We start from the raw sequence: 26,868 nt of genomic DNA, 5'->3' as shown, positions 1-26,868 counted from the left end.
CTCCCCTTCCAAAACACCCTCCAGTCTCTGGGGAGCCAAAACTGAGGCAACCTCCTCACAATCAGGGCAGGAGGAGCTGGCAACAGTGCTCAGGTGCTGTGCAGGAGCTCCACTCCATCGATCACCAGCTGCAGGGACATTGAAGGGGGGGGGGGGGAGCCCTCACATCCCTGCTGGGATCTGTGTCAGCACACTCACCAACCATGGGCCCGTGGGCTCCAGCTCAGTACTGTGTTGGACCAAGTCTCACTGAGCTCATCTAGGGTAAAGATCACGGCCCGATTCCTGGGAGTAGCCCCAGCCAAGAGACTTAACAGCATAGGATGCAGGCTATGGCCTGAATCTCTAGCACCTACTGCACCAGTCCAATCTACACAATCTGCTGAGGGTAGATCATTCTGCATCACCCTTTATACCAGTAATGTTGTTGGAACAGCTCAACCTCGATCTGTAGTAGGGGGTTGCAACCCACTTATCCAGATTAGCTAGGTGTGTCCCGAGGACTGAGTTAAGAACACTTGTGCTAGACCAATCATTGTGGTTTTCAGGATATCCACAACGAATATGCATGAGACAGATTTGCATACAGTGGAGGTAGTATATAAAAAGTTCTCATACATATTCATTATGGGTGGTATCCTGAAAACCTGACAGGGTGTGTCCCAAGGACTGGGTTGAGAACCCCTGGTCTAATAGGAGGGTAAGTAATTTAATTTTTCCTCCCAACTTTATTTCAAATGGCTACACCTGAAACATTGTTTTAAGATGGAATCAATTTCTTCTGTGTTTTAATACTAAGCTCTCATTACTAGAATTGGCTGTGTCTTTACATTCCTGGAATTTTTATTGGGAGATAAACAAGGCTTAAAATAACGCTCCCGAGAACAGTGGGCACATTTTTGGAACACCTCAGTTAACTACACCCAAATCCATGCTTTTTGCTCATCATAGAGCATTATGGACACTGCAAAAAATGTACAATTCTAAACTTTCTTCCTGCAACCTGTGTTCGTCATGTAAAAAAGGCAAAGTACACTTTGGTCCTCATGATTTTTCATGCCATAATGTTAACATATTTCAGGTTAATCATTAAACAAATTTTGGAATTACAATTGAAAATTTCCTATTCTTTAGTAATCTTCAAGTACAGCACCCTATCCACAACAGTCCCAGATAGTCAAAAGAAACCTTTTGGACATTCTTTTCACAGTAGCATTAAAAGCTATTCTTCAATGTTAGAAGACTAATTCTGAATTTAAGTTTTCATTTGCTACGTTGTAAATATAAGTTGGTGGCTGCAGACAACATGGGCATTACTTAAGCAAAGAATGGTGTGAATTTATGGTATTAAAAACAAGGAAAACGACCTCAAACAACCAGACACCTGGGAACCCCTGTGTCTTTACTGGTGTTATGAATTATATCATTGGCCAAAAAACCTTGTTTAAATATAATTAATCACCATGTGCAATTATAATTATAGCATGTTGCAGTTTTTAATAGTGATTATGGAAATAATTGGAAAAATTATAACTGCACATGATGATTGGTCAAAAAAACCTTGTTGTTTAAATATAATCACCATGTGCAGTTATAATTTTTCAATTATTTCCATAACTATTAAAAACTGCAACATATAATTGCACATGGTGATTAATTATATTTAAACAAGGATTTCTGACCAATGATATAATTCATAAGCCCAGTAAAGACACAAGAGTTCCCAGGTGTCTGGGTGTTTGAGGTCTCTTTCCTTGTTTTAGTACCATAAATTCACATCATTTTGGTGTATTTGGCTCATTGTTATTGCGCAGTGTTATGCTTATGACTAAGCACGAATAGTGTCTCCATATTTTTCTGTTTTGTATTATTTAAGAAAGCAATGTTTATGGTCCTCAGGACAAAGATTACTAAGAAATCCTTTCACTGTTTTGTAAGAAGCTCAAAAGCTTCATTGGAATTATTTACTACTTATTTCTATAGTGCTACTAGATGTACGCAGTGCTGTACACTGGACATAAACAGTCAGCCCCTGGCTCAACAGAGCTTACAATCTTACTTCTGTTGTCAATCAGGATAGCATCTGTATGGTGCTCATTAACATTTGAAACAATAAAAATACTTTCACCAAAAAAAAAAAAAAAAAAGGAAAGAAAAAAATATTCTGAATATCCCCTCTGAATGGCTAAATCTAGCTAAATCTGGTTGTCTAGTAGTAAGCAGCGTCAAAGCAAAATTTAGGTACTGCCTCAACACATCCCTGTGTTTTTCATTCAGCACAACAGGGAAAAGGAGATAGATTATAGCCTGGATCCATAATCTATGCTACATCTATCCATTTCGGGAAGGCTTGTGCTAGACACTTCAGGGTTTAATGAATCAAAAAGACAAGGCATCCTAAACAGTCCTGCACTGAAACGCGAGTGAACTGGACTGTCTCACAGCCCAGATTTCTCCAAATTTTGGTTCAACTGAAAAGTATGACTCTCCAGACTATGGACATTTTGCCTACAGTCTAGAAAAGTGCTAAAAGGTTGACCATTTTCTGATGCGCAATGCTCTCGGCAGTGCCTCCTGCCAAATTCCAGGCTAGCAATGGATATTACATATTGCTCTGCAGCATTTGATACAGACAGCTCTATACAGACAACACTAAGAGACTCTTGAGGCAGGACAGTTGGCCGAAACACAGCCATGTCGAGTCTTTGTTGTTGAACAATAAATCTTTTAGACTACTGGAGCATTGCCTATTTATTCCGAGTCAACTTCAATGTTTTCTGCATTTAGTCTGCGAGGGCTTTTGTTCTTCTGTATATCAGTTAACTGAAAATTATAATTTTCAGTTCTTTATAAGGCAGATCTAGCTTACTAGATATTTCTCTCTCAAAATGTCATATAAAATTTAGAATGAAAGAAATTATTATGTGTAACAGAAACTGTAGTTTAGATGTTTGGTCACAGAAGGCTACACCATATGAAGAAGGTTCCACTATGCAATATTAGGATGAGGTTTACTAGATGACACTAAAACATACAATTTCTCATTTAGAAATATTTTGTTTTAAAGTGATTATTTCAGCAACAGGCCATTAAATGAATACTTTTTTCTATATAACAAGGTGGACTGCACATTAACTTACCCTTGCCAAAGCAGCTCATCGTTAGCAAGGTCCTGCCAGACGCATGAAGCCAGGCAGAGGTCAGTTGCATTTAGGTATGACAAGATGGCAAAACTAAGCTCTGGCGGCAGCATTTCCAAATTGATAAATCCTTGCTCTTCCTTTGACCTTCTTGCTTTCAAGAGGTGGTAGATGTCCATGCCACCTTGGATCTGTTTACGATGGTTTAAATTTGTTGAACTGGTAGAAATGAACCTCCTGCCATTTTCTCGGTTAAGGAAATTATCATTGAATACTTGTTGCTGTAGCTGTTGGTTTCTAGCCACTCTCCACAGCCCTTGACCCATCTGCAAACCTATTGAAAGGCAAAAATACATACAGTGAGGATAAGAACTACTGCTGTTCTTGCACTGTCCACTTTCTGTCTTGACTCTTGAGACAGAAGTGACCTTCTGGAGGCCCCCTGGGGGTAGTAAATCTTTACTTCCCAAGGCAGAATTCCAGGCAAGAAAAACTCTGGCAACTAAATAAGTATTAGACATAAGTGTTTATTCAAATTGTCAAAGAAGCCAATCAGTAATTATTGAAATAGTAATAAATAAACTCCCAATACAGTATAATATATAGCAAATAAAAACAGAGTTTTCCCTGGGAGCTGTCAATATGTCCACCTGCTAGTGGACACACTGAGGCTCGCCAACCTCAGTTCTGTTTCCTCTTAAATACTTTTTTCTTCCTTTCTTCATTATCTTAATTATAATTACCCTTCCTACCAGCAACTTATCACAAATTAGCATAGCATAGGCCAAATGTCAAACCACAGCCTTAGAAAGGTATTTTTCAGAAAAAGCGCATTATAGGGAAAGGGAAATGGGACTTGATATACTGCCTTTCTGAGGTTTTTGCAGCTCTTAAGTCTGCTCCCAGCTCAAGAAAAGCAAAATAGCTATATTAAAAACTAGAAATACGTATGGTTTGCACCTTTTCATGGCCTCTATGATATTTATTTGTTACATTTGTATCCCACATTTTCCCACCTATTTATAGGCTCAATGTGGCTTATATAGTTCCGGAGAGAAGGTTACAGACTCCGGTGTGAACAGTACAGGTTGGTTGGTTTGTACAAGTACAATTAAATTAGAATTGGGGTGATTCAGCCCATGCAGAATGCAAGGGTGGGAACCGCGGCAAGGGATAGGGTAATGTCTGTTTCCTAGTTTGATCATTGTGCTTCATATTCGATTTTTATGTCTGTTCTGTGGGATATGCCTTTTTGAAAAGGTGAGTCTTTAGATTTTTTCGGAAGTTTAGATGGTTAATCGTGGTTTTCAGATCTTTTGGTAATGTGTTACAGAGCTGTGTGCATATGCAGGGAAAGCTGGATGCTTATGTTGATTTATACTTCAAACCCTTGCAACTTGGGAAGTGAAGGCTTAGGTACACGTTCTTGCTGATTCAGTTGTGTTTCTGACTGGTAAGTGGATTAAATCAGCTAACCCATGGATTATTTTGTGAATGAAAGTACAAATCTTGAAGACAATGCGTTCTTTGATAGGTAGCCAGTGCAGTTTTTCACGAAGGGGTCTTGTGCTTTCAAATCTTGTTTTTCCATAAATGAGCCTGGCCGCTGTGTTCAGAGCGGTTTGGAGTTTCCTTAATATCTGTTCCTTGCATCCTGTGTAAATTCCATTGCAATATATATATATAGCATTCAAACACGTTTTCTTAGCAGCTTTATATTTAGATTAATGTCTGCACGTGTGGCATTTTCCTTTCGATTTTTTTTTAGACTTGAATTTGCTCAGTCTTGACAAGCCCCGAGTAAAGTTTAACACAATAAATTAAAACATCACAGGAGTTCTGAGAGCAGAAGCTGAATACTGTTTTGCTGCAATAATGTTGCAACTTAAAATTTAGGGATGAAGAGAGATTGTAGGTAAATTGATATATTATATACTGTATATATATATATATATATAATTTTTTTAATTCCTCCTTAGTTTAAATTCCTGACACAGCCTTTATTATTTCTCCTTTGTTTAAATTGCTGACACATCAGCATTAGAATGCAGCTTAGTAAGCAGGGAGTTAGTATTTTTCTCCCACCCACCCCAAGCACATTACTTAATTTATAGTCTGTTATTCCAGTTAAGAAAAAAAAAAGAAAATATTCATAATAAGAATCAATTAGAGATACTTTGATAAAACTTCTTCCCGCTTCGACGACTGGTTATTTCAAAACAGCTATTGAGATCACTAGTAGTAGTATCATGGTATTACCTCTAGTGTTAATAATGCTAGAGGTCTCAATGGTCATATTAAAAAGGGTTCACCTGTACTGAGAATGTCACAGACTAAGGTGGTTATTTTAGAAGCTCTATTCTTCTGTTGGATGTCTGAAAACTGGCATTTAGATGTCCATATTGCATTGATGTCCAAATCCCAATTTTCCATAATATTTAGCATATCCTTTATAGTGGAAATTAACATATTAACAATTATGCAGCCACTACTAAAGCAGATCTTAAAAATTGTTATAGTACTGTTTCCCCTCACATGCAATTCACTCCCACTCCCCACCCTCCCTTCCCTGAAATTGCATAGAGTGACTCATCACTCGAAATAGGGACGGTGGACCAAATCTAGGCAGCAACCCTTGTGCTACGCATTCCCTGTGGATAATACAGTCCCTGTCATACCTATTCTTGACCAACAATTTACAACAATAATACTATACAATTAGTTTAAAAAATCAGGGGTTTTCAGTCTGCTTCTTTCAAGTGCGTAGTGCAGCACAATATTTAGAACTTTGACTTTACCAAATGCCAGTATAAATCTCCTCAGGTGGTTTCAGGTGTGGTGATCACTGTATCCGACTGTTGGCGTTTGAAGCACCTATTGCCTTTAATGCCTTGCTGCCATTTGGCCCTCTCTTGATCTGCAGATAAAAGTTGTTATCCCTCTGCTGTTGGTAATATCTCATGGCCTCCCCCAGGAAGCGAACGTGGTATAGTTTCCCATCCTTGTAAAAAGGACAACGCAAATAGGTGCAACCATTTTTTATTTTATACAGTTTAAGGGTAAAGGGTTTCAGTTCCAATCTGCACTTTAATGTGGCAGAGGCCAGATCTTGGTAAATCTCCATAAGGTAGGTGTTCCAAACAAAATTCTCTGTGGTTCTTGCTTTCTGGAGTATTTTCTCCTTCAGTCTGTAGTCACTAAAGCATGCAACTATATCTTTTGGTTTGTTATTTCTGGTGGAGCCTAGTACAAGATGCGCCTGTGCTATTTGTACTGTGGTGGGCTCCATGATAGTGAGGCCCTCTGCGAGGAGGGTGCTACCTATTTTTGGGACTACTCGTTCATTAATTGAAGTTTTTGATATGCACCATCAGCTTCTGTTCTCTAGGTCCTCTAATTTGTCCAGGATCTATTGTGTGGTCCTCTAGGCATCTCTATGCTCTTTATCCAAGGTCACCAACACCTCTATGCAGGTCCGGTGTTAGACATGCTGGGGCCCAGGGCAGAAATTGAGGGGCTCCCAATCCCCTCTCCTCCCTGCCCCCCTCTTGATTTCCCTACCCATCATTATTATCACACATAAAACAACCTTAAATGACTTCTTCACATACAAAACACAGACAAACCTCCACCAAATACATGACAAGGGATCACAGATTAGAAATATGAACATTAAAACGGAACTGAGAACCCCAAGAAGTTAAACTCGGCAAGTACTGCAACACTGGAGAAATATAGAAAGGACTTTATTTTATATACTGAACACAATCAGTGGCATAACCACGGGGGGGGGGGGGGGGGGGGGGGGGGGGGGGGGGGGGAGAGAGAGACTAAGACCTCCCAAAATTAACATCCCCTTTTTTGGCTGGTGGGGCTCCCCAAGCCTCACCAGCTGATGACTACCTCCTTCCCCTCTTTAGGTCCAGCTACCAGAACTCTCCAAGCTCTGTAGCTATGAACAGTATTTCAGAGCTGCTGCTGCCCCCCCCCCCCTCCATCTCCTCATCTTTCACACATTCATGAAATCTGAAAATGCGTGGTAGGGGTAGGGGGCAGTGGCAATTTGGGGATACTGCCACCAAGAGCAGAGTTTGAAGATTTCTGGCTGCTAGACTGGAGGAGGAGGTTTTCAGCTGGCGTGGATTTGGGGATCCGCACCAGCTCAAGTATTTATATTTTGCATTCGGGTGGGGAGAAAATTTGGTGCACACCCACTCTGGGCCACAGAATCTGTGATTTATGAATAAAACTTTTTCTACATTCAGTGCATGTAAACTGTTTCTTCCCTGAAGGGATTCTATGCTGCTTTGACAATAATTTCCAGCAACTGAGACTTTTCTTACACTCCGTACTTGAAACTGGTCTCTCTTCTGGGTGAAATTTTGCATTTCTTATGGAGCTTTCTTCCTGGTTGAAGCTACTATCATAACCAGGGCATAAAGACAGTCTTTTTCTGATATTCTGTAATGTTTCCTTTATTGAAACAGCTTTTTCTATATTCCATACTTGTACATGTTCCAGTTTCTTTATTTTCAGGGGCTGCATTAGCTCCTTTTTTATTTATACTGAATCTTTCTCATATTTACAGCATGTAAAATGTGTGTTTTTTATACAAGTTTCCTGTTGTTCTAGTTTTCTCTTTTGACGGAAGTTTTTTTTCACAGTCTGTACGTTTAAATAATCTCACTTCAGTGTCAGATCCCTCTGGTAAGGTCTCTGCTGGGAAGTCAGGTATGGGCTCACTATCCTGACGTTCTTCTGGCAGGCTGCATACAGCTAGCACCATAGCTGTGTGATCTGCATAGGCCTTTAACATATTTACATGAAAAGTACATTGCTTTCTGTCTTGAGAGTCCATAGATATAATTTGTATCATTCAGGTGCCTTATGACCTTGTAAGGTCCCGCCAAATTTGCTTGAAGTTTCTTCTGATGAACTGGGACTAAAACAGATTCCTAATGGCTCTCATAAAACTCTCTATTTCGGGTATTACAATCATACCAGATCTTTTGCTTAGTCTGGGCTGCCTGGAAGTTCTCTCTGACAAAGCACACAAGTTCTTCTAAGTTCTGCACCATGTTAACTACATATTGAATTACAGGGGTGTCAGAGGTATTAACTTTCCCCTCCCAATGTTCTCTTATTAGGTCAAAGGGCCCTCTCACCCTCTGGCCAAAAAGCAGCTCAAATAGGGAGAACGCTGTAGACTCCTGAGGTACTTCTCTGTATATGAATAGTAGGTAGAGTAAGTATTTTTCCCAGTCTCAGTCTCCTGTTTCTACAAAAGTATTTAACGTGTTTCAATGTACCATTAAATCTCTCTACCAACCCATTAGTTTCAGGGTGATATGGTGTGGTAGATACAGATTTCACTTCACAGTGTGCCCTCAGATTCTGGATTATTCCTATGGGCCCTTCTGTAGATAACTCGAGCTAAACTTTAGTAAAAGACCCCCTCTGTTTCTTCACAATGTCCTTCCCTATCTTCTGGACTACATCTAGGCCCTCCTCTTGCTCCATCAGTGGTCCTTCCCCTCTGCATTCTGTGGCTTTGAGGGACTGTAGCAGCATGAGTAATGGATGGCCCAGAGCCTTGATAAACATAGGCAAACAAAGGTTTAAATTAGAAATAAAACATTCTCTCTCTTTGACCTGTCCTGCCTATGAGGAAAGAGAGTCAGATGGAGAACTCTGGAGCAGATCTCAGATGTCCTAGGTGTACTGCTGCAGTGCTGATGCTGTATAGAAAAGAGATTTGAAGGTACATGGGGGGGGGGGGGGGGGGGTTGCAGCAGAGAGGGCATGCTAGATCTGTGGGGTGGGGTGTGAGGCAGGGAGAAGTGTGTGTGTGTGCACATGTGCATGAGAGGGAGAAAGACCTATTGGCTGGGGAAGGGGGTGGGGGGTCAAATCTGACTGTGTGCAGCCTGGATTTATATACAGCTCACACCAATTTTGGCCATTTTTTGGTCACAAAATTGCACTCAACTTATCCACGAGTATATATGGCTCTCATATCTTGAATGAGGTACCCTAAAGGGGTCTACATGAAGGCATAAAAAAGTTCTGATACTGAACAAAATCAACAGATACATCGGAGAATTCACTTCAGCTGGATAGTTAGGATCCGGTTTATCCTATTATTTCTCTGCAAATGCTGTCCCGTTGACTTGAAGAAATCAATTAATCTTCATACAAAACAGAATACTTCCTTCACTGGTGTATTGCCAAAGTATAAATATTTTCTTTCATTTTAACCACATGGAGTTCATCTAATGAGAAGTGTCTGATGAAAATATAAATATTTAATATTTAAACTATGTCTTTCCAAAAATATATATTGGTATAAATGTCCTTCAGAGAGAAGTGTTCCTTCAAAGAAAATTACAGCAGTCAAAAAAAAAAAAAAAAAAAAAAAAAAAAAAAGAAGAGTACTGGTAGAACTCAACTTATTATTACTAAAATATTTTTCATTAAAACCTAGTAGTAGGTTGGTTCATACCTTCAGAAACTAGAAAATATTTCCAGGGGGATTTCCTTTACCTAATACTTAAAATAGCTGCAACACTCATCTCTGTTTAGTGTGACACAAGCATACATTTGGGAAAAACCACCAAGACTAGTTTCTTAAGGCCAATGTACTAAAAGTTTGTTCTGTAAGTATTAATGTGTATAAAAACACTTTTAGCATTCACAATCTAGATTCCTTACATTCTCTTCTAACATGCATTAATTAGCTTACTACAGTTTTAAAGGAAAAATTTATGCTAATTACATAATGAGATGCAAAACAGTTTATCTCCTACTAAAATGTAGACATCTATCATGAGAAAAGGTGAAAAAGTAGACACCCAGTAAGATCTGCTGTTAAAATATTTTATCACATTAGCCTCACAATGTACTCTTGTGGGTGTACAGGGAAAAGAATACTTTTTTCATTTAGGAGTGGTACGTGGATATTTATGAGTTTTTTTTCTTCTCATATGTAAATTTTTTAAACCAATACAATAATGAAGCATTGTGTATCTAGACTAAATTGTAGGATGAGCAAATTTAGTAGCATTTCTTCATACATTGCCAAGTTACACTGGCTCCCGGTGAACGATAATATACTGTTTAAAGACGCTTGTTTGATTTTTCAAATCACATATGAGAATTGCACCCACAATGCTAACCGACATAGGTATTCTTTTGTTTTGTTTATGGAATATGATGCCCTTCAGAAAATGGAAGAAGGATCCGACTGAAAATAATAAGAAACAGCATAAAGAATGGCAAGTCAAATGCAAAGCGCTGATACGGAAGGCAAAGAGGGACTGTGAAAAAAAGATTGCATTGGAGGCAAAAAACAACATAGTAAACATGTTTTTAGGTAGATTAAAAGTAAGAAGCCAGCAAAGAAATCAATTGGACCGCTAGATGACCAAGGGGTGAAGAGGGCATTCAGGAAAGACAAAGCTATAGCGGAGGGATTAAATGAATTCTTTGCTTCGGTCTTCACCGAGGAAGATTTGGGAGATATACTGGTTAGAGAAAATCTGTGTTAAAAGAAAAACAAATCTGACTGTTTAACGCAGATGCAGGAGCAAAACCTTTTACCGCCCCACGAGAGAGGTAAAAGTTTTGCTCCCGCATTAAAAAACAGTTGCAGTTACTGTTCCGGGTTCAGCATCTCCATGCCTTGCCTTCCTCCCTCCCTCCCACAGTAGCTCTACCTTATGTGTGCTGGAGCTGGCTCGCACGAGCTGTTAACTTTTTAAGAATTTTGGGAGCCGGTTGTTAAACTTTAACTGGCTTCCAAAATTTGGGCTCAGGTCCCTTCTTGGCATTGCTGTTCTCCTCCTCCTCTGTGGCTTGTTTCCAGTGGCATAGCTACAGGGAGCCTCGAGAACCCGGGCCCCCCCCCCCCCATTTCTGTCTCAGGCCCCCCAACAATAGTGGCCAGCCAGGCAGTTTTTTTTGCTTCCTCAGGCTCCCTGTGCTCCCTATCCCCGCAGTCAGGCAGCTGAGCTCTCCCTCCTTTCCTTTGGGTCCGGCCAACTATCTCTCCTTCCTGTTTCCAGCAGCGAGTCAGTGTGGGCAATGCTGAAAACAGCTGCTCCCGGCTGCCCTGGTCCCGTCGCTGCTTCATCCTGCCTTTTCAACTTCCTGTGAGCGGGATGAAGCAGCGAGATGGACCAGGGCAGTCAGAAGCAGCTGTCTTCAGCACTGTGACTCACTCCTAGAAAAAGGAGAGATAGCCGACCGGACTTGAAGGAAGGAAGGAAGGAAGAGCTCAGATACCTGACTGCAGGGTCAGGGAGAAGGGAGCCTCAAAACAAAGCAACCAATCCTGTAAGCTACTTCTTCCACTTTCTCATTCTTTATTGTTCGTACCATTTTTATTTGATCCCACTTATATTTTCAAACATGTTGGCTTGTGCAGCATACGAATGTACACACAGAGAAAGTATAATAGCTGAATAATTTTTCATAGGTAGAGTACTAATTTGCTATAAAATTGTAATCAGTGTGTCATTTGGAGGAACTGGTTATAGGGAACCACAGAGAGGCACTGGACCCATGGGTGGGTGGGGGGGGGGGTAAGGCCACAGAGGAGCAACGTCAGACATCGGGGAGAGTAGGAACACAAAAGGAAGATGCTGAACTTGTGGGGAGGCGCATAGAGACACAGAGGCGTGATGCTGGATATAAGTGGAGGGGATAGGCTTAGGGCTCTCTCTTGCCAGGGGGCAGATGTCCTAGTTGCTCCCCCCCTAAAAAAAACAAAACCCCCATAAACCAAATAAACCATCTGTGGCATATGTGATCTTCATATTTTGCACCATATAGGAGGAAATGCATATCTTTCTATTTCTGTGGTGTGGCTTCTTATGGTTTTAGGTTAATATACGTTTAGCATTTTTGGTCAGGTTATTATGTATTTGGCATTTGTGTTCTGTGTATGTGGGGGAAAGGAGGGGAAGGGACACAGAGGGGCAATGCCAGACAGACATTGAGGAGAATAGGAAAATAGAAGGGAGATGCTGGACGGGGGACGGGGGGGGGGGGGGGGGGGGGGTGGGGGGGGCATAGGGACACAGAGGCGTGATGCCGCACATAGGTGATAGGGATAGGTTTAGGGCTCTCTCTGGCTGGGGGGCAGATGTTCTAGTTGCCCCCCCCAAAAAAAAAAAAATCATCTCTGGCATGTGATCTTTATTTTGTACTGTATAAGAGGAAATGTATATTTTTCTATTTCTGTGGTGTGGCTTCTTGTGGTTTTAGGTTAAGATATGTTTATCATTTTTGGTCAGCTGTTGTGTATTTGGCATTTGTGTTCTCTGTGTATGTGACCAAGGTATTCTGTTAGCATGAATTTTCCGTGTAGCATTCTTAGTAATTTGGCTTGTTCAATTCTCCTGATAGTGGAAGGGATATTTGTGAGGGGAGACAGGGATTTTGTTGACCCTTGTTCTATACTGTTTGGGATTTATAAAATGACAATTGTACACAATACTGCTTCTTTTTATACTTAAATAAAATGATTTACATCAGAACGAGGCTTGTGCAGATGGGATAAGACAGAGCTCGAGGGGACGGGGACAAATTCTGTTCCTGCGTCTTTCTCAAATACTGGTGCAAGAAATGATATCCAAAGCTGACTAGTTGGAGAAACTGAATGAAATCTCTATAAACCTGGAAGATGTAATGGTGCAGTTTGACAAACTGAAGAGTAGCAAATTGCTTGGACCGGATGGTATTCATCCCAGAGTACTGATAGAATTGAAAAATGATCTTGCACAACTATTGTTAATAATATGTAATTTACCTTTAAAATCAAGCATGGTACAGGAAGATTGGAGGGTGGCCAATGTAACACAGATTTTTCAAAAAAGGTTCCAGTGGTGATCCGGGAATTATAGACCGGTGAGACTCATGTCTGTGCCAGACAAAATGGTAGAGACTATTATAAAGGACAAAAGTTCAGAGCATATTCAAAAGCAAGGATTTATGAGACAAAACAAACATGGCTTTAGTGAAGGGAAATCTTGCCTCACCAACCTACTACATTTCTTTTGAAGGGGTGTACAAACATGTGGATAAAGGTGAGCCAGTTGATATGTATCTGGATTTTCAAAAGGCATTTGACAAAGTACCTCATGAAAGACTCCAGAGGAAACTGGAGAGTCATGGAATAGGAGGTAGTGTTCTATTGTGGATTTAAAACTGATTGAGAGAAAACAGAGAGTAGGGTTAAATGGTCAGCATTCTCAATGGAGAAGGGTTGATAGTGGGGCTCCCCAAGGGTCTGTGCTGGAACCGCTGCTTTTTAACATACTTATAAATTATCTAGAGATGGGAGTAACTAGTGAGGTAATTAAATCTGCTGACAACACAAAGTTATTCAAAGTTGTTAAATTGCAAGAGGATTGTGAAAAATTACAAGAGGACCTTATAAGACTGGGAGACTGAGCATCCAAATGGCAGATGACGTTTAATGTGAGCAAACACAAAGTAATACATTTGGGAAAGAGGAACCCAAACAATAGTTACATGATGCAAGGTTCCACATTTCACCAGGAATGAGGAAATTATAATGTCTTTGTATCACTTCATGGTGTGACTGCACCTTGAATACTATGTGCAATTCTAGTCACCGCATCTCCAAAAAAAAAAAAAAAAAAAGATATAGTGGAATTAGAAAAGGTACAAAGAAGGGTGACAAAAATGATAAAGGGGATGGGATGACTTCCCTGTGAGGAAAGGCTGAAGCGGCTAGGGCTCTTCAGCTTGGAGAAAAGAAGGCTGAGGGGAGGTATGATACAGGTCTATGAAATAATGAGTGGAATGGGTAGACGTGCACCGCTTGATTAATCTTTCCAAAAATACTAGGATTAGGGGGCACACAATGAAGCTATAAAGTAATAAATTTAAAACCAAATCAGAGAAAATATTTCTTCACTCAACATGAAATTAAACTCTGGAATTCGTTGCCAGAGATAATGTGGTAAAAGCAGTTAGCTTAGCACTGTTTAAAAGAAGATTTGGATAGCTTCCTAAAAGAAAAGTCCATAAGCCATTATTAAGATGGAGTTGTGGAAAACTCACTGTTTATTTCTAGGATAAGCAACATAAAGGGGGTCTTTTACTAAAGCTTAGCTCAAGCTATCTGCAGCAGGGCCCATTTTATTCTTATGGGCCCTGCTGCAAATAACTCGAGCTAAGCTTTAGTAAAAGACCCCCTAAATGTATTGTACTGTTTTGGGATCTTGCTGTGATTTTTTAATGTTCTTATACATAGATCTTTGTGATTTTTTAAATGTTCTTATACATAGACTCCCGAGGCAGGCCAGTTGGCCGAAACACAGCTGTGCCGTCACTGTTGCGTTACTTTTACCTATCAATAAACTGTTGAGTATACTGCATCATCATTTTATTGTCACCTTCGCTGTTTCCTGAGTGGTATTTTTCTTGCGAGGTGTTTTGTTCTTCTGTTTTTATTGTTGGTTACTGTTGGACACAGGATACTGTGCTTGATGGACCTTCAGTCTGTCCCAGTATGGCAACACTTATGTACTTGTAGAAGATCACGAGTGGAGTACAATTGTGAATCAATTGTTTACTCTTTCAAAAACAAAACAAAGACTAAGGGACACTCCATGAAGTTACATGGTAATACTTTTAAAACAAATAGGAAAGAATACATTTTCATTCAATGAATACTTAAGTTCTAAAACTTATTGCTGGAGCTTGTGGTTCAAGCAGATAGTGTATCCAGGTTTTAAAAACGTTTGGACAAGTTCCTGGAGGAAAAGTCTATAATCTGCTATTAATACAGGCATGGGGAAAGCCACTACTGATCCCTGTGATATAGTTTTGACTTTTGCTACTCTTTGGGATTCTGCCAGGTACTTGTGACCTGGATTGGCCACTGCTGAAGGCAAGATACTGGGCTAAACAGACCATCAGTCTGACCCAGCATGGCTATTCTTATGTTCTTAAGTTGGGGCTGTGTACCTGGGATGGAGGGGTTTTTGTGCTGTATGTATAAGGAGTGCTGGCATAGTAGAAAAGGAGAAGTTATGTCTTACCTGATAATTTCCTTTCCTTTAGTTGGGCCATACCATCCTGAATGAATTGATATTACCTCCGCCTACCAGCAAATGGAAGTAGAGAAACTGATCTTTTCTAGTGAAGTAAAAGGTATAAGGGGCTGGTGCTCAATGGAAAACTCCAATATGCATCTGTCAAAGCAGCAGAAGATCCCTTTTGGAATGCAAACCGATGCCCAATCAACCACTACAGCTGCAATGATCATTAAATGAGCCTAATCACCACATCTGTGGCACTCACTACCCTGCATATGTAAGGGAAAGAGTAGAGCATCTCTTGAGGCCTGGGCTTTAGTTTTCCAAGGGAGAATTGGATGATACAGCTTGAATAAAGGAAAGGATGTTATCAGGTAAGAATTTGCCCTTCTTGTCATCTGGGTCTGTACTGTCCTGAATGAATGGGATGTACCTAAGCAGAATCAATGGGCAGGAGAAGACATTAGCACACTGAAAATACTTTTTATCATACTAAATGATTTTCTTAAAATAAAGTGAAATGGTTTTTCAAAGCACATTGCCTCATTTTTCACAGTAACTTCCATGTGTGTATAAAATAAGGCCAAAAATAAAAATCAGTAAAAATATCCTAATATATTTATTAATGCTTTCAGGAGCTAAAACTTCCATCCTCAGATCAAAATAAAAATGAGCAGGTCAGAGCAAAAGATGCCCACATGTGCAAGTTAAATCAGAGATTACATTACAGGAATTGAAGGGGGGTGGTGGAAAGAGAAGAGAAGGTATGCATCTAGAAAAATGTTGATGATCAAAGATCTCAATATCAGTGATTCAGTGGCATACCTTTTGTGATCTATTCTACCTGAATGTAAGTCGCCTTGAACTACTGAAAAAAAAAAAAAGTGCGAGCTAAATTCAAATTAATTCATGCTTTATCCCTTTAGTTCATTGTAGGGTGAGGGATAGAAAGAGGCATTAAATTAGGGGTGGGCAACGATGAAAAATTCTAATAAAAATTAATTGTAGTATTAAAAATTTTAATCACACGATTAATTGCACCTCTAGGATATATGGCTTGGTACTAGAAAACTTTCCACTGAGCAGACTGCATGGAAAATTTTTAAAAAACAGCTAATACAATGAAAAGTTGCATACACACACTTCCTTCCCACTCTGCTCCCCCAACCCCCCCCCCCCCCCCCCCCATACAGGAGCCTACTTTTCTCCTCTCCTGCTACATCCGTCCCCTGTATATACACCCAAGTGTCATCCCTTCTGCTGCTAACCCCATTAACCCTGACACACAGACATCCATTTCTCTGCTGCTGCCCCCTCCCCCAGCACACAGATCCAGCATTTCTCCCTCCTCCCCCACATATTTATATTAACATTTATCTAGCTCTTCGTAGGGTCTCCAGCAGCCATTTCCACATGCTACTTACAACCAACTTTGATGACTTCCCTCTGTTACATTATGCCGAGGTGAGATAGGATAGGCAGGGAAGAGAAAGCAATGCTGGTACAAATAAGTAACTGTATACAATATGTAAGCCGCATTGAGCCTGCCATGAGTGGGAAAGTGCGGGGTACAAATGTAACAAAAAAAATAAAAAGCTGGGTAACAGAGAAGAGTTAAATTTTAAACTAGGATTACTCTGATCAAAATGTTAAAAAAAATTTAATTGAATAGTGCACGAAATGCCCACCCCTACATTAAATATATAAAAAAAACACTCCTGATGTTTAGTAGTTACTAATACAAGGAGAACATTTAAAGTTTGACATTATTTGCTAAATGAGCAATATTTAAGTCAGAGAACAAAATAATCAGTAAAATGTTATTCTTAATACTTACTTCAGCTAATAACAAGTGAAGCAGCTAGGCACTGCTCAGCTGAGGATCATACTCCCTTTTCTGTCCAATCTTGACTCGGATTTGTCTTTTTTCATTTACTGAGAAAGAAAAAACAAATTTTATGTAAAATGTACAGAACAGAAGTGTGCCACCACGACAATTTTCTGACAACACAGAAAGGCAGTATATAAAATTGATGACTCATTATCCTTTATCCCTTTACTGCAACTAATGAAAAAATCAAATGCGTTTTAATTTGAATACTCTGCCTGATCCAAAAAGTAAAAGTAAACCTGTCTGAAAACAATTTCCTTCTGCTCCTTTGTCCTTTCACCTATGCCAGAATAAGGACTATCTGGCACCCTGAGCCTTCATTTACAATTATCCAGAGAGTTTCCCCCTATTTTAAATACCCCCCCCCCCAACATATTTAGTCCAGTCATTACAATGATAGCCTGTGCTGAATCCATACACCAGGGCTCCATCCACAGCCCTGCAATCTTGGGCCCTAAATTTGGCACCAGGAACATCCTGCCTGGGACTTCTGAATGCTGTCCCCGCAGTGTCCCATGTCCACATCAACAAGGAAAGTAGGAAACCTGAGCTGGTGATTGAACATACGACCTTCTGTACAGCGCTTGCCACCTCAGCCCCTAGGATGGCATTCAGATAGGCTTTCTAAAATGTTTCTAGCCCACTGGATTGAAACCAAAAATATACGTGTCTAGGAAAAGAGAACACATAGGCAACAATTGTTTTTCCATGATCAGATGTTGTCTTGTATACCTACTCTAAACATTATTATTACACAATATACCATATAAATCTGTTTTATACATGTGACGCACTCAAATTCTACATTTTGTTTTGAAAAACTATTTAATGCATTTTGTTTCATACGAATGATTTAGTAATAAAAAAATAAATACCTTCCTAAATTTAAGTTTGTTAATATTGGGGCAGTCTATAAAAATACCTCATCCCACAAGGGTTATCCACTAATAAAGAACAAACCAAGTCAGTTCTGGTTGTATTCCACTATACACAGAAACTTGTAGGCTTGCCTTTTTTTTTGAAAAATAGGAAGCAATCATAAAGAATCAGGACTAGCTCAACTGGTCCCTTATAACAGAGGTTATGGACAACCCTACATTGTACACAGTCACATGCTGAGCCAAAATATTAATTATATAGAGAAAGCCATATATTTTTAGGATCAACCACTCAGGGACAAATGCAGAAAACCTTGAGTTAGAGCCATGTGCTAAAGCTAAGAGCAAGAGAAATGGCAAAGTTTTGCCCTAGTGGAAACTATGTCTTGTGCACAAATTTTCACCTGGAGATGCATGCACATGTGTGTATATGTTAGGAGAAATTAGGTCTTACCTGATAAATTTTATTTCCATTAGTCATTCTCATTGTTCCAAAACTTGTAGGATAGTTGTGTCCATCAACCAACAGATGGACGTAGAGAACTGAAAACTGAGCTGAGACATATCTCTTGGCATCTAGCCTAGCAACTCAGTATTTATGTAGACAAGTTATAAGGAAACAGTCAGAACACAACAACCTTAGACAACTAGCTAACCAAACACTAACCAGATGAGCAAACATGTATGGACCTCTCCGATCTCTGGACAACTTGTAGAGAACAAGAGAAATGCAGGAAGCACCATGCAAGGTGACAGTCGTTATTTCACCCATTACTTTGCACTGAATAGTGGGCAGGATTAATGGAAAGAAAATTATCAGGTAAGACCTAAGTTCTCTATTATGTAGCTTTCCACTAGTCCAGAACTTGTGAGATGTTTAAAAAAATTCCTAGAGTGGGAAACCTGAGCTGCCACCCTGAGGAGTGAAGCCCCAAAACTAGATTTAGAGTGTGCCACATCCACCCTGTAATGCTTGGAAAAGGTATGCAGCATTGAATTTCCTAAAAGAAAAAGTCTATAAGCCGTTAAGATGGACTTGGGAAAATCTACTGTTTATTTCTAGGATAAACAGCATAAAATCTGTTTTACTCTAAGATCTTTCCAGGTACTTGTAACGTAAATTGGTCATTGCTGGAAACAGGATACTGGGCTTGATGGACCTTCAGTCTCTTCTAGTATGGCAACGCTTACGTTAGGACAAGGACAAAAATATGCACTATTTGTATGACATTTGGTTACTGCATTGGGGAGTTTATTTTTGCATTACCTTTGCATTAAGGAACTTTCCGACTCCATGAACTGTATTTTTTTCAAGATAGTAGCATGGAGGCAGAAGCAAGTGGCACTGTTCTTGATGCCTAACATTGGAGATGTGCTAGGAGTTCTTGGAAAGGGGGAGTTGGAAAGTTCTGGCTAGGCATTGAGAAGAACCGCTTAGGCCCCTACCTTATTTTTTATGAGGGAAGGGTTAATATTAAGTGTAAGGGGCTAGGAAACAAATTTTTTTTTTTTTTTTGGGGGGGGGGGGGGGGTATCTGGAAAATTAGGGAGGAGATGGGAGCATGAGACCCAAAAGGCTGCCAAGGCATTCTGTTGGCCTAGGGTTGGAGGTGCGAGAACCGAGATGGGACATTCAGCTTTTGTCTGCCTTTCTGTCAGTACATGAGCCAATCCCTGTTCGTGGGCACTGATAGGAGGAGAAACATTTTAGTCACTATGAAGTAAAAGGCTACATATTACTGCAGTAGTGTGTGTTGTTCTTGACAACATAGCAATAATTTACTGCATAGGTAGTAAAATTATTTTTAGCATGGGTATAAGAATACTGTGTGCTGAAGCTTAACGCAGCGTTACAATGCATGGCTTTCTATATCACCACCACAGTACCTACAAAAAAAACCAAAAGGCGGAGATGAAAACGGTAACGGAATTCAAAAATGCGTGGGATAAACTTAAAGGAATCCTGCTCAGAAGGAACGGATCCTCAGAAGCTTAGCTGAGATTGGGTGGCAGAGCCGGTGGTGGGAGGTGGGGCTAGTGCTGGGCAGACTTCTATTGTCTGTGCCCTGAAAATGACAGATACAAATCAAGGTCAAGTATACACATAAAGTAGCACATATGAGTTTATCTTGTTGGGCAGACTGGATAGACTGTGCGGGTCTTTCTCTGCCGTCATCTACTATGTTACTCATACCTCAGTAAGGTTATTACGCTATTCGCAACAGGCATACTTTCCTTCACAAAAACCACAACAGGAGAAGAAAGTGGAAAACCTCACGGACGTGTAGATAACAATGACGTGAGGCAAAATAAACAGTAAGGACTTCCAAGTTAAGTGTCTAGTAAGCTACCAGTTCCTCTGGAGCAGTTTCTTGCTTAGAGGATTACTAGTGACTTGTTCCAGTTTGGGCACTGTGATAAATTTGATATACGACTGCATTCAATCAATATTTACAATCGGTATTCCTACAAATATGTTTACATGTAACGCCGATTTTTAAAAAAGGTTCCAGGGGAGATCCGGGAAATTATAGAGCGGTGAGTCTGACGTCGGTGCCGGGGAAAATGGTAGAGGCTATTATCAAAAACAAAATTACAGAGCACATCCAAGGACATGGATTACTGAGACTAAGTCAGCACGGCATTTGTGTGGGGAAATCTTGCCTGACCAATTTACTTCAATTCTTTGAAGGAGTAAACAAACGTGGACAAAGGGGAGCCGGTTGATATTGTGTATCTAGATTTTCAAAAGGCGTTTGACAAGGTACTTCATGAAAGGCTACAGAGGAAATTGGAGGGTCATGGGATAGGAGGAAATGTCCTATTGTGGATTAAAAACCGGCTGATGGATAGGAAACAGAGAGTGGGATTAAATGGGCAGTATTCACAATGGAGAAGGGTAGCTAGTGGGATTCCTCATGGATCTGTGCTAGGACCGCTGCTTTTTAATATATTTATAAATGATTTAGAGATGGGAGTAACTAGCGAGGTAATTAAATTTGCTGATGACACAGAGTTATTCAAAGTAATTAACTCGCGACAGGATTGTGAAAAATTACAGAAGGACCTTACGAGACTGGGAGACTGGGCGGCTAAATGGCAGATGACGTTTAATGTGAGCAAGCGCAAGGTGATGCACGTGGGAAAAAAGAACCCGAATTATAGCTACGTCATGTAAGGTTCCATGTTAGGAGTTACGGACCAAGAAAGGGATCTGGGTGTCGTCGTCGATAATACACTGAAACCTTCTGCTCAGTGTGCTGCTGCTGCTAGGAAAACAAATAGAATGTTGGGTATTATTAGGAAAGGTATGGAAAACAGGTGTGAGGATTTTATAATGCATTTGTATCGCCCCATGGTGCGACCGCACCTTGAGTATTGTGTTCAATTCTGGTCGCCGCATCTCAAGAAAGATATAGTAGAACTGGAAAAGGTGTAGCGAAGGGTGACAAAAATGATAGCGGGGATGGGATGACTTCCCTATGAAGAAAGACTAAGGAGGCTAGGGCTTTTCAGCTTGGAGAAGAGACGGCTCAGGGGAGACATGATAGAGGTATATAAATTGAGTGGATGGAACAGGTGGATGTGAAGCGTTTGTTTACGCTTTCCAAAAATACTAGGACTAGGGGGCATGCGATGAAATTACAGTGTAGTAAATTTAAAACAAATCGGAGAAAATCTTTCTTCACCCAATGCATAATTACTCTGGAATTCGTTGCCAGAGAACGTGGTGAAGGTGGTTAGCTTGCCAGAGTTTAAAAAGGGGTTAGACGGTTTCCTAAAGGACAAGTCCATAAAGCTCTACTAAATGGACTTGGGAAAAATCCACAATTCCAGGAATAACATGTATAGAATGTTTGCACATTTGGGAAGCTTGCCAGGTGCCCTTGGCCTGGATTGGCCGCTGTCATGGCCAGGATGCTGGGCTTGATGGACTCTTGGTCTTTTCCCAGTATTGCATTACTTATGTACAGGTTTGCTGATTCCTGAGGCAGGCTCACACACCGAAATATGGCTGTGTTGGGTCCTAGATAGGTTGAATATGCGATTCCAATAAAGGTTCAACACAATTTGGATGTCCTCACTGGGGTTTTTTTGTGCCTCATTTCTTTCACCTTTTTTTCTCTCTCCCTTCTCTTTCCCTTGGAATTTGTGAAATGCCTAGCAGCAATATCATGCAATCAAGAACTTGTGCTAACAAATTTATGTTATTTATTTTATTATTTTATTATTTTATTATTTTATTATTTTATTATTATGCGATGAAGTTGCAAGACCAGGTATTTCATTGGATTTGTATTTATTTATTTCAATTATTTTAAAGTGTATGTTTTTCTTTGCTCATATTCTTGGACATCTTTTACATATTTCACTTTTCATTTGTATTATGTTCACCTTTTGCATATGCATTTTCATTATAGATATATATTATGTATATTAATATCTTATTGATACACTGACATTTTATTTTACTTTTTCATGTATGATATTTGCTTTTAGGTTCCTGATGGAGGCTTTTGGCAGAAATCACAAATTCTTTTAGTCTCTCTTTTTCAACACAATAAAGTATCATTCATCCCCACTGCAGAACTTGGGCTTCCTCTTTGTCACCTTTGCTGTTGTACTATTTGTTTTATTACTCCATAGCTTCTGATGTGGGTTGCATATCTTTGTGTCTACCGCTACTGTAATTTGCTTCTTTTCTTCCTCCCCAGTCAGCCCCTATCATTTGATGTTGTCCTCCAACATCACCCCTGAACAAAGCTTCTCAAACTACGGTTCATCACTCTCGCATCTGGGGTCATGGCCTGGGAGAGTCATGCCTTTGAGGGGCAAGAGCACAAAATATTTGCTAAAGGCTATCCTAAACGACTAGCACTTATTGTTGAATTCCCCTTGAAAATCACCCAAAAGGAGCCAGAAGAGACACTAGACGAAAGCACTCTTTCTTCCGACTGAGAACGATAGACAAGCACTACGCTGGCGAAGTTAGTCAACCACATGCATAGAAATGTAAATTCATAAACCTGCTATAAGTAAGCGTGTTCTATAGTACTAAAACTTACATAATCGTTCCTATAATTAAAATAAAACAAAAAGCTCTAAAGGTGGGGACCACCAGACAAATTCTAAACTTTTCTCTTTAAATCACCCAATCCTACCGCTAAAACTGGCTTTTAATGATGTCATGACAGGCAACTCCCACCACTATCCAGACATAACTAGCATAGAGGCGATGCACTCGTGCTCCTACCTATTCCCAGGGCCTCCACGACCCAACCGCCGCCGCGACGACCCACAAAGAAGTTTGGTGGTCAAACTTAGAGCAACCGGTGGGGATGAGAAGCGCAGCCCAGAAAGTCCACCACCACCACCACTCTCATTCGGAAGCTCCGAGCAGAGATGTTTTCTTTTCTACCAATTGGACCGAAGTTAAGTAGCGTTCCCTTTTGACCTCTGGCGCTCCCCGCCCCCAGCTCCTGCTGTCACCGCACCCGCGGTGTAAGCTTAGTTGGCGTGGTTCGCGTTGATGTTTCTTTTTTGTTGCCGGAAGTGATGCACGACCTTTCCCACTTGAAGTAAATGTAGCAGAGGTTATGTGCGCACCTATTCGACACGAACTCAGACCGTTCCAGAATGGTCCGATAAAGGAACGATTGCGTTTTCGGCTCTCCTCATCCGTTTTAAATAAAGTTACTGTGAATCAATAGTAAACATTAGGGAGGGTAACAAGCGAAACAGTTGCTCGACCCGTTTGGGGCTATGCCGAATCTGCGCCTACGAATTAGTGACTGACGGAACTGTGAGCCGCGGGCCTGAGGTTGGCAGGGCCGGGAAAGTACAAACCACTCCTGGGATGGGAAGCGGAAGGTGAAAGAGAGCGGCTGTTATGTTTCAGAAAGAAGCCGTTGGGAACTGGTGAGACTGGGGCTACTGGTGTTTCCTTTGGTCACTGGGGGGGGGGGGGGGGGGGGGGGTCAGAATGGGATTTCGGGTTTTGAGGGATATAATAAACATTGCATTGCTTTGAGTGATCACACACAAAAAAATCGTTCATACTATAGAATTTTTGGCTGCACAATAGTGCTCAGCTCTAGAAAAGTAACGTGTAATGTGATAGTTTTATACCACAGAAGGAAAGACCAATTTACTTTAATAAATTACTTCAACACGCACCCTTATGTTTGTTGAAGTAATTTATTAACATCAACTGGATCTTCCTTTTGTGTTTTGTTGTCTTCAGGGATCTCTTTGTTTTACTCCATGGTGTAGTGTGGATCCTTGCCTATGCTTTTCTTGGGCCGTGATAGTAATATTGTAGTTATTTGGTAGTTAAGGAAGACCTTTGGTTATTGTAATATGTACAGATGCTGCTTGATCACCCCCCCCCCCCCCCCCCCCCCCCGTTTATATGTCTGATGTCTCCAGTATGCTTGAATTTTGCCACTTGCACCATCTCTGTTGGTAGGCAGTTTTCTCCCTCGCTAGCGTTTTCTCTTTTATTCTGGTCAGCCTCCTACCATGATCCATTCTTACAGCATCATCTTCAGCTGTTTTGAGGTCCTGAACCAAGTAGTTCTCTCTGCACAGATTTTCCAGTGATACAGTGAGTTCTCGCTATTCGTACGTTCAAGATTTGCGGTGCACATTCGCAGACATGTAGATGTAACCAACAAAATGCCTTTCATACTGCTGTCCTGGCTATTCGTGGTCATGCGCATTTTAAAACAAGTTCTTTTGCTTTTGTTTTTCCAAACCATTTCCAGCTATTCGTGGTCATGCGCATTTTAACAAGCGCTTTCACTCTGCTGGCATTTATATCAGAACTGAGAGAAGTGGAGTCACTGGTGGCACTAGGTTGCTAGGGAAGCGGTCATCCTTGCTTCTGTCATATATATCTGAACTGAAAATGGCACCTAAGCATCCTGGAAGCGAGTCTCAAGTTAGCATTCAAAAGCACAAGAAATCTGTGATGTTCCTTAATGATAAATTACTTGTTTTAGATAAGTTTCGTTCTGGTGTGTTTGTTACTGCTGTTGGCCGTGAGTTCAGTGTTATCAAATCAACAATCTGATACATTCAGCTAAAGAAAGAAGATATTCACTGGTCTGTTGGTGAGTCTGCCCCAGAAAGTGCTAAAACAGCACCTGTGATTTGTGATTAGTCAGTGGAAAAGATGGAAAATTGGCTACATTTGTGGATTATGCAATAGTGGACAATAAAAAAAATGCGCAGCGGATAGCATTTTTGTTAGGATGAAAGCCAAAGAAATTTACAAACACATCACACAGGGCCAGGAAAACGTGAAACTCTTTTTTGCTAGTTCTGGTTGGCTTGCACATTTTAAAAGGCAATAAGGCAATATGTTCTTAAACTGCTTTGAACCTCTGTCCAGAGGGAATTGGCAGTATACAAAGAACATATCACGTCACATCACAGCTTTCCAGCAAGGTGGGTTCCGCTGATGATAAAGTTGCCAAAGGATTTAACAAATACCTGCTAAGAATGATAGAAGAAAAGGATTATGCATTGGAACAGGTCTTCAATGTTGATGAGACCAGGGAGGTTTAATAGACTGGAGTGAAGTCACGTCAAAACACTGAAACCAATTAGGTGAGTTTTCCCTTCCACGTGCAGCCGTCATCTCTGTATACTCAAAACAAAGCAAGCAACATAGCTGCTGCATCTATGTTGTCGTTCTTTATTGTTGGTAGCATCTTTATTTAATCTCACTTAAATTTTCAAACATGCCAGCTTGTGCAGCATACGGATGTACATAGAGGAAGCATAAAAACGGGATAACTTTTCATAGGTAGAGTAGTAATTTGTTATAAATCTTAATCAGTGGTCAGTTGGAGGGGGCTGGTTATAGGGACACCCTAGCACTTGTTATATTTGTGCAGAGATTTTTTTCTCCTGGTAATGGGCCACTAAAATGGACATCATGTTATGAGAATCAGGTACTTAACATTCAGAGTTTCTATTTATTTATTTATGACATTCATATCCCACATTTAACATGTATTAGGTTGAAACGTGGGAGAATTTGAAAACTTTTTTTTTACCTTTGCCTAGATGGTTTGTGGGAACTTGCTCCTTGTATTTTGAAGAATGCAGTGGTATAAAAATGTACATAATATTGTTTATTACTATTATTTACTACTGGTTGATATACAGTAGAAGTTAACCAAGTCAACTTCATGCTTTGTAATATAACTTTTAATAACATTTTTCTCAGTCATTACTCAGATACAAATAAAATTATGTTAATTATATGACTGTGTCTGCCTCTTATGGTAGCTTTTGTTAATTTAAGCCGTGTCAGAAAAATATTTGCAAGTGTGATTTTATTATGCAGGCAAACAGTACACCGCCAAAATACAAAATAGCAAGCAGCACAGTATTAGTCACCAAGTTTATACAAAGTTGATTATTTTCAGTGGAAAATAAATCTGTTGGCTGCCCGCTATGTGAATATTCCATTACTATGTTAGCAAGCACCCCTCCGTGCTGTCCGCTCTTGTTTCGACACCTCTCCGTGCTGTCCGCTCTCCGCTCAACACCTCTCCGTGTGGTCTGCGCACAACTTAGCACCTCTCCGAGCTGTCCTTCTTCGCCCACACAATTGGGGCTAATCCATCTCCTAAGCGGAACTGTTCCTGCTCACTTGCAAAAAGTAATTCACAGTACTATTTATTCTGCAGAGTACTTTATTCCAGAGCACAACCAGCGGGAAAATAGTATGTCCTTTGTACTACAGCTGCTGGTCTCTGTGCACTTTGCTTCCCTTCTCCCCCCACCCAACAATCCCCAACAGTTCCGAACAGTTCAGTCTTGGAACTCCATAACAACTTGAAATAAACCTTTGAATCAGTCAATTCCTCTAC

At 40.4% G+C, this 26,868-nt stretch overlaps 2 protein-coding genes across 8 annotated transcripts in view; one reads left to right on the top strand and one right to left on the bottom strand.

The window, feature by feature from the left end:
- Positions 1-23,314, bottom strand: part of FBXO8 (F-box protein 8) — a 69,386-nt gene extending 46,072 nt beyond the window's left edge. The window contains exons 1-3 of one of the 2 annotated variants that reach the window (XM_030191538.1): positions 23,235-23,314; positions 17,049-17,146; positions 3,141-3,474 (exon numbers count right to left, since the gene is read on the bottom strand). In XM_030191538.1, the coding sequence (XP_030047398.1) occupies positions 3,141-3,466 (326 nt within the window). In that variant the 5' untranslated portion in view covers positions 3,467-3,474; positions 17,049-17,146; positions 23,235-23,314. Of the gene's footprint in view, positions 1-3,140; positions 3,475-17,048; positions 17,147-18,434; positions 18,651-23,234 lie in introns of those variants that run through there. The other variant, XM_030191539.1, reaches the window with a different exon arrangement.
- A 476-nt stretch (positions 23,315-23,790) lies between these two features.
- The window catches only part of CEP44 (centrosomal protein 44), a 149,322-nt gene continuing 146,244 nt past the window's right edge, over positions 23,791-26,868 (top strand). For 4 of the 6 annotated variants that reach the window (XM_030191537.1, XM_030191535.1, XM_030191536.1 and 1 more), the window contains exon 1: positions 23,813-23,899. The gene's annotated coding sequence lies outside the window, so the exon portion shown is untranslated. Of the gene's footprint in view, positions 23,900-26,868 lie in introns of all 6 variants that reach the window. The other 2 variants (XM_030191533.1, XM_030191534.1) reach the window with 2 other exon arrangements.

This window comes from Microcaecilia unicolor, chromosome 2 (assembly GCF_901765095.1).
Source record: "Microcaecilia unicolor chromosome 2, aMicUni1.1, whole genome shotgun sequence".
NCBI lineage: Eukaryota > Metazoa > Chordata > Amphibia > Gymnophiona > Siphonopidae > Microcaecilia > Microcaecilia unicolor.
This window is presented reverse-complemented; position numbering and strand designations above follow the sequence as displayed.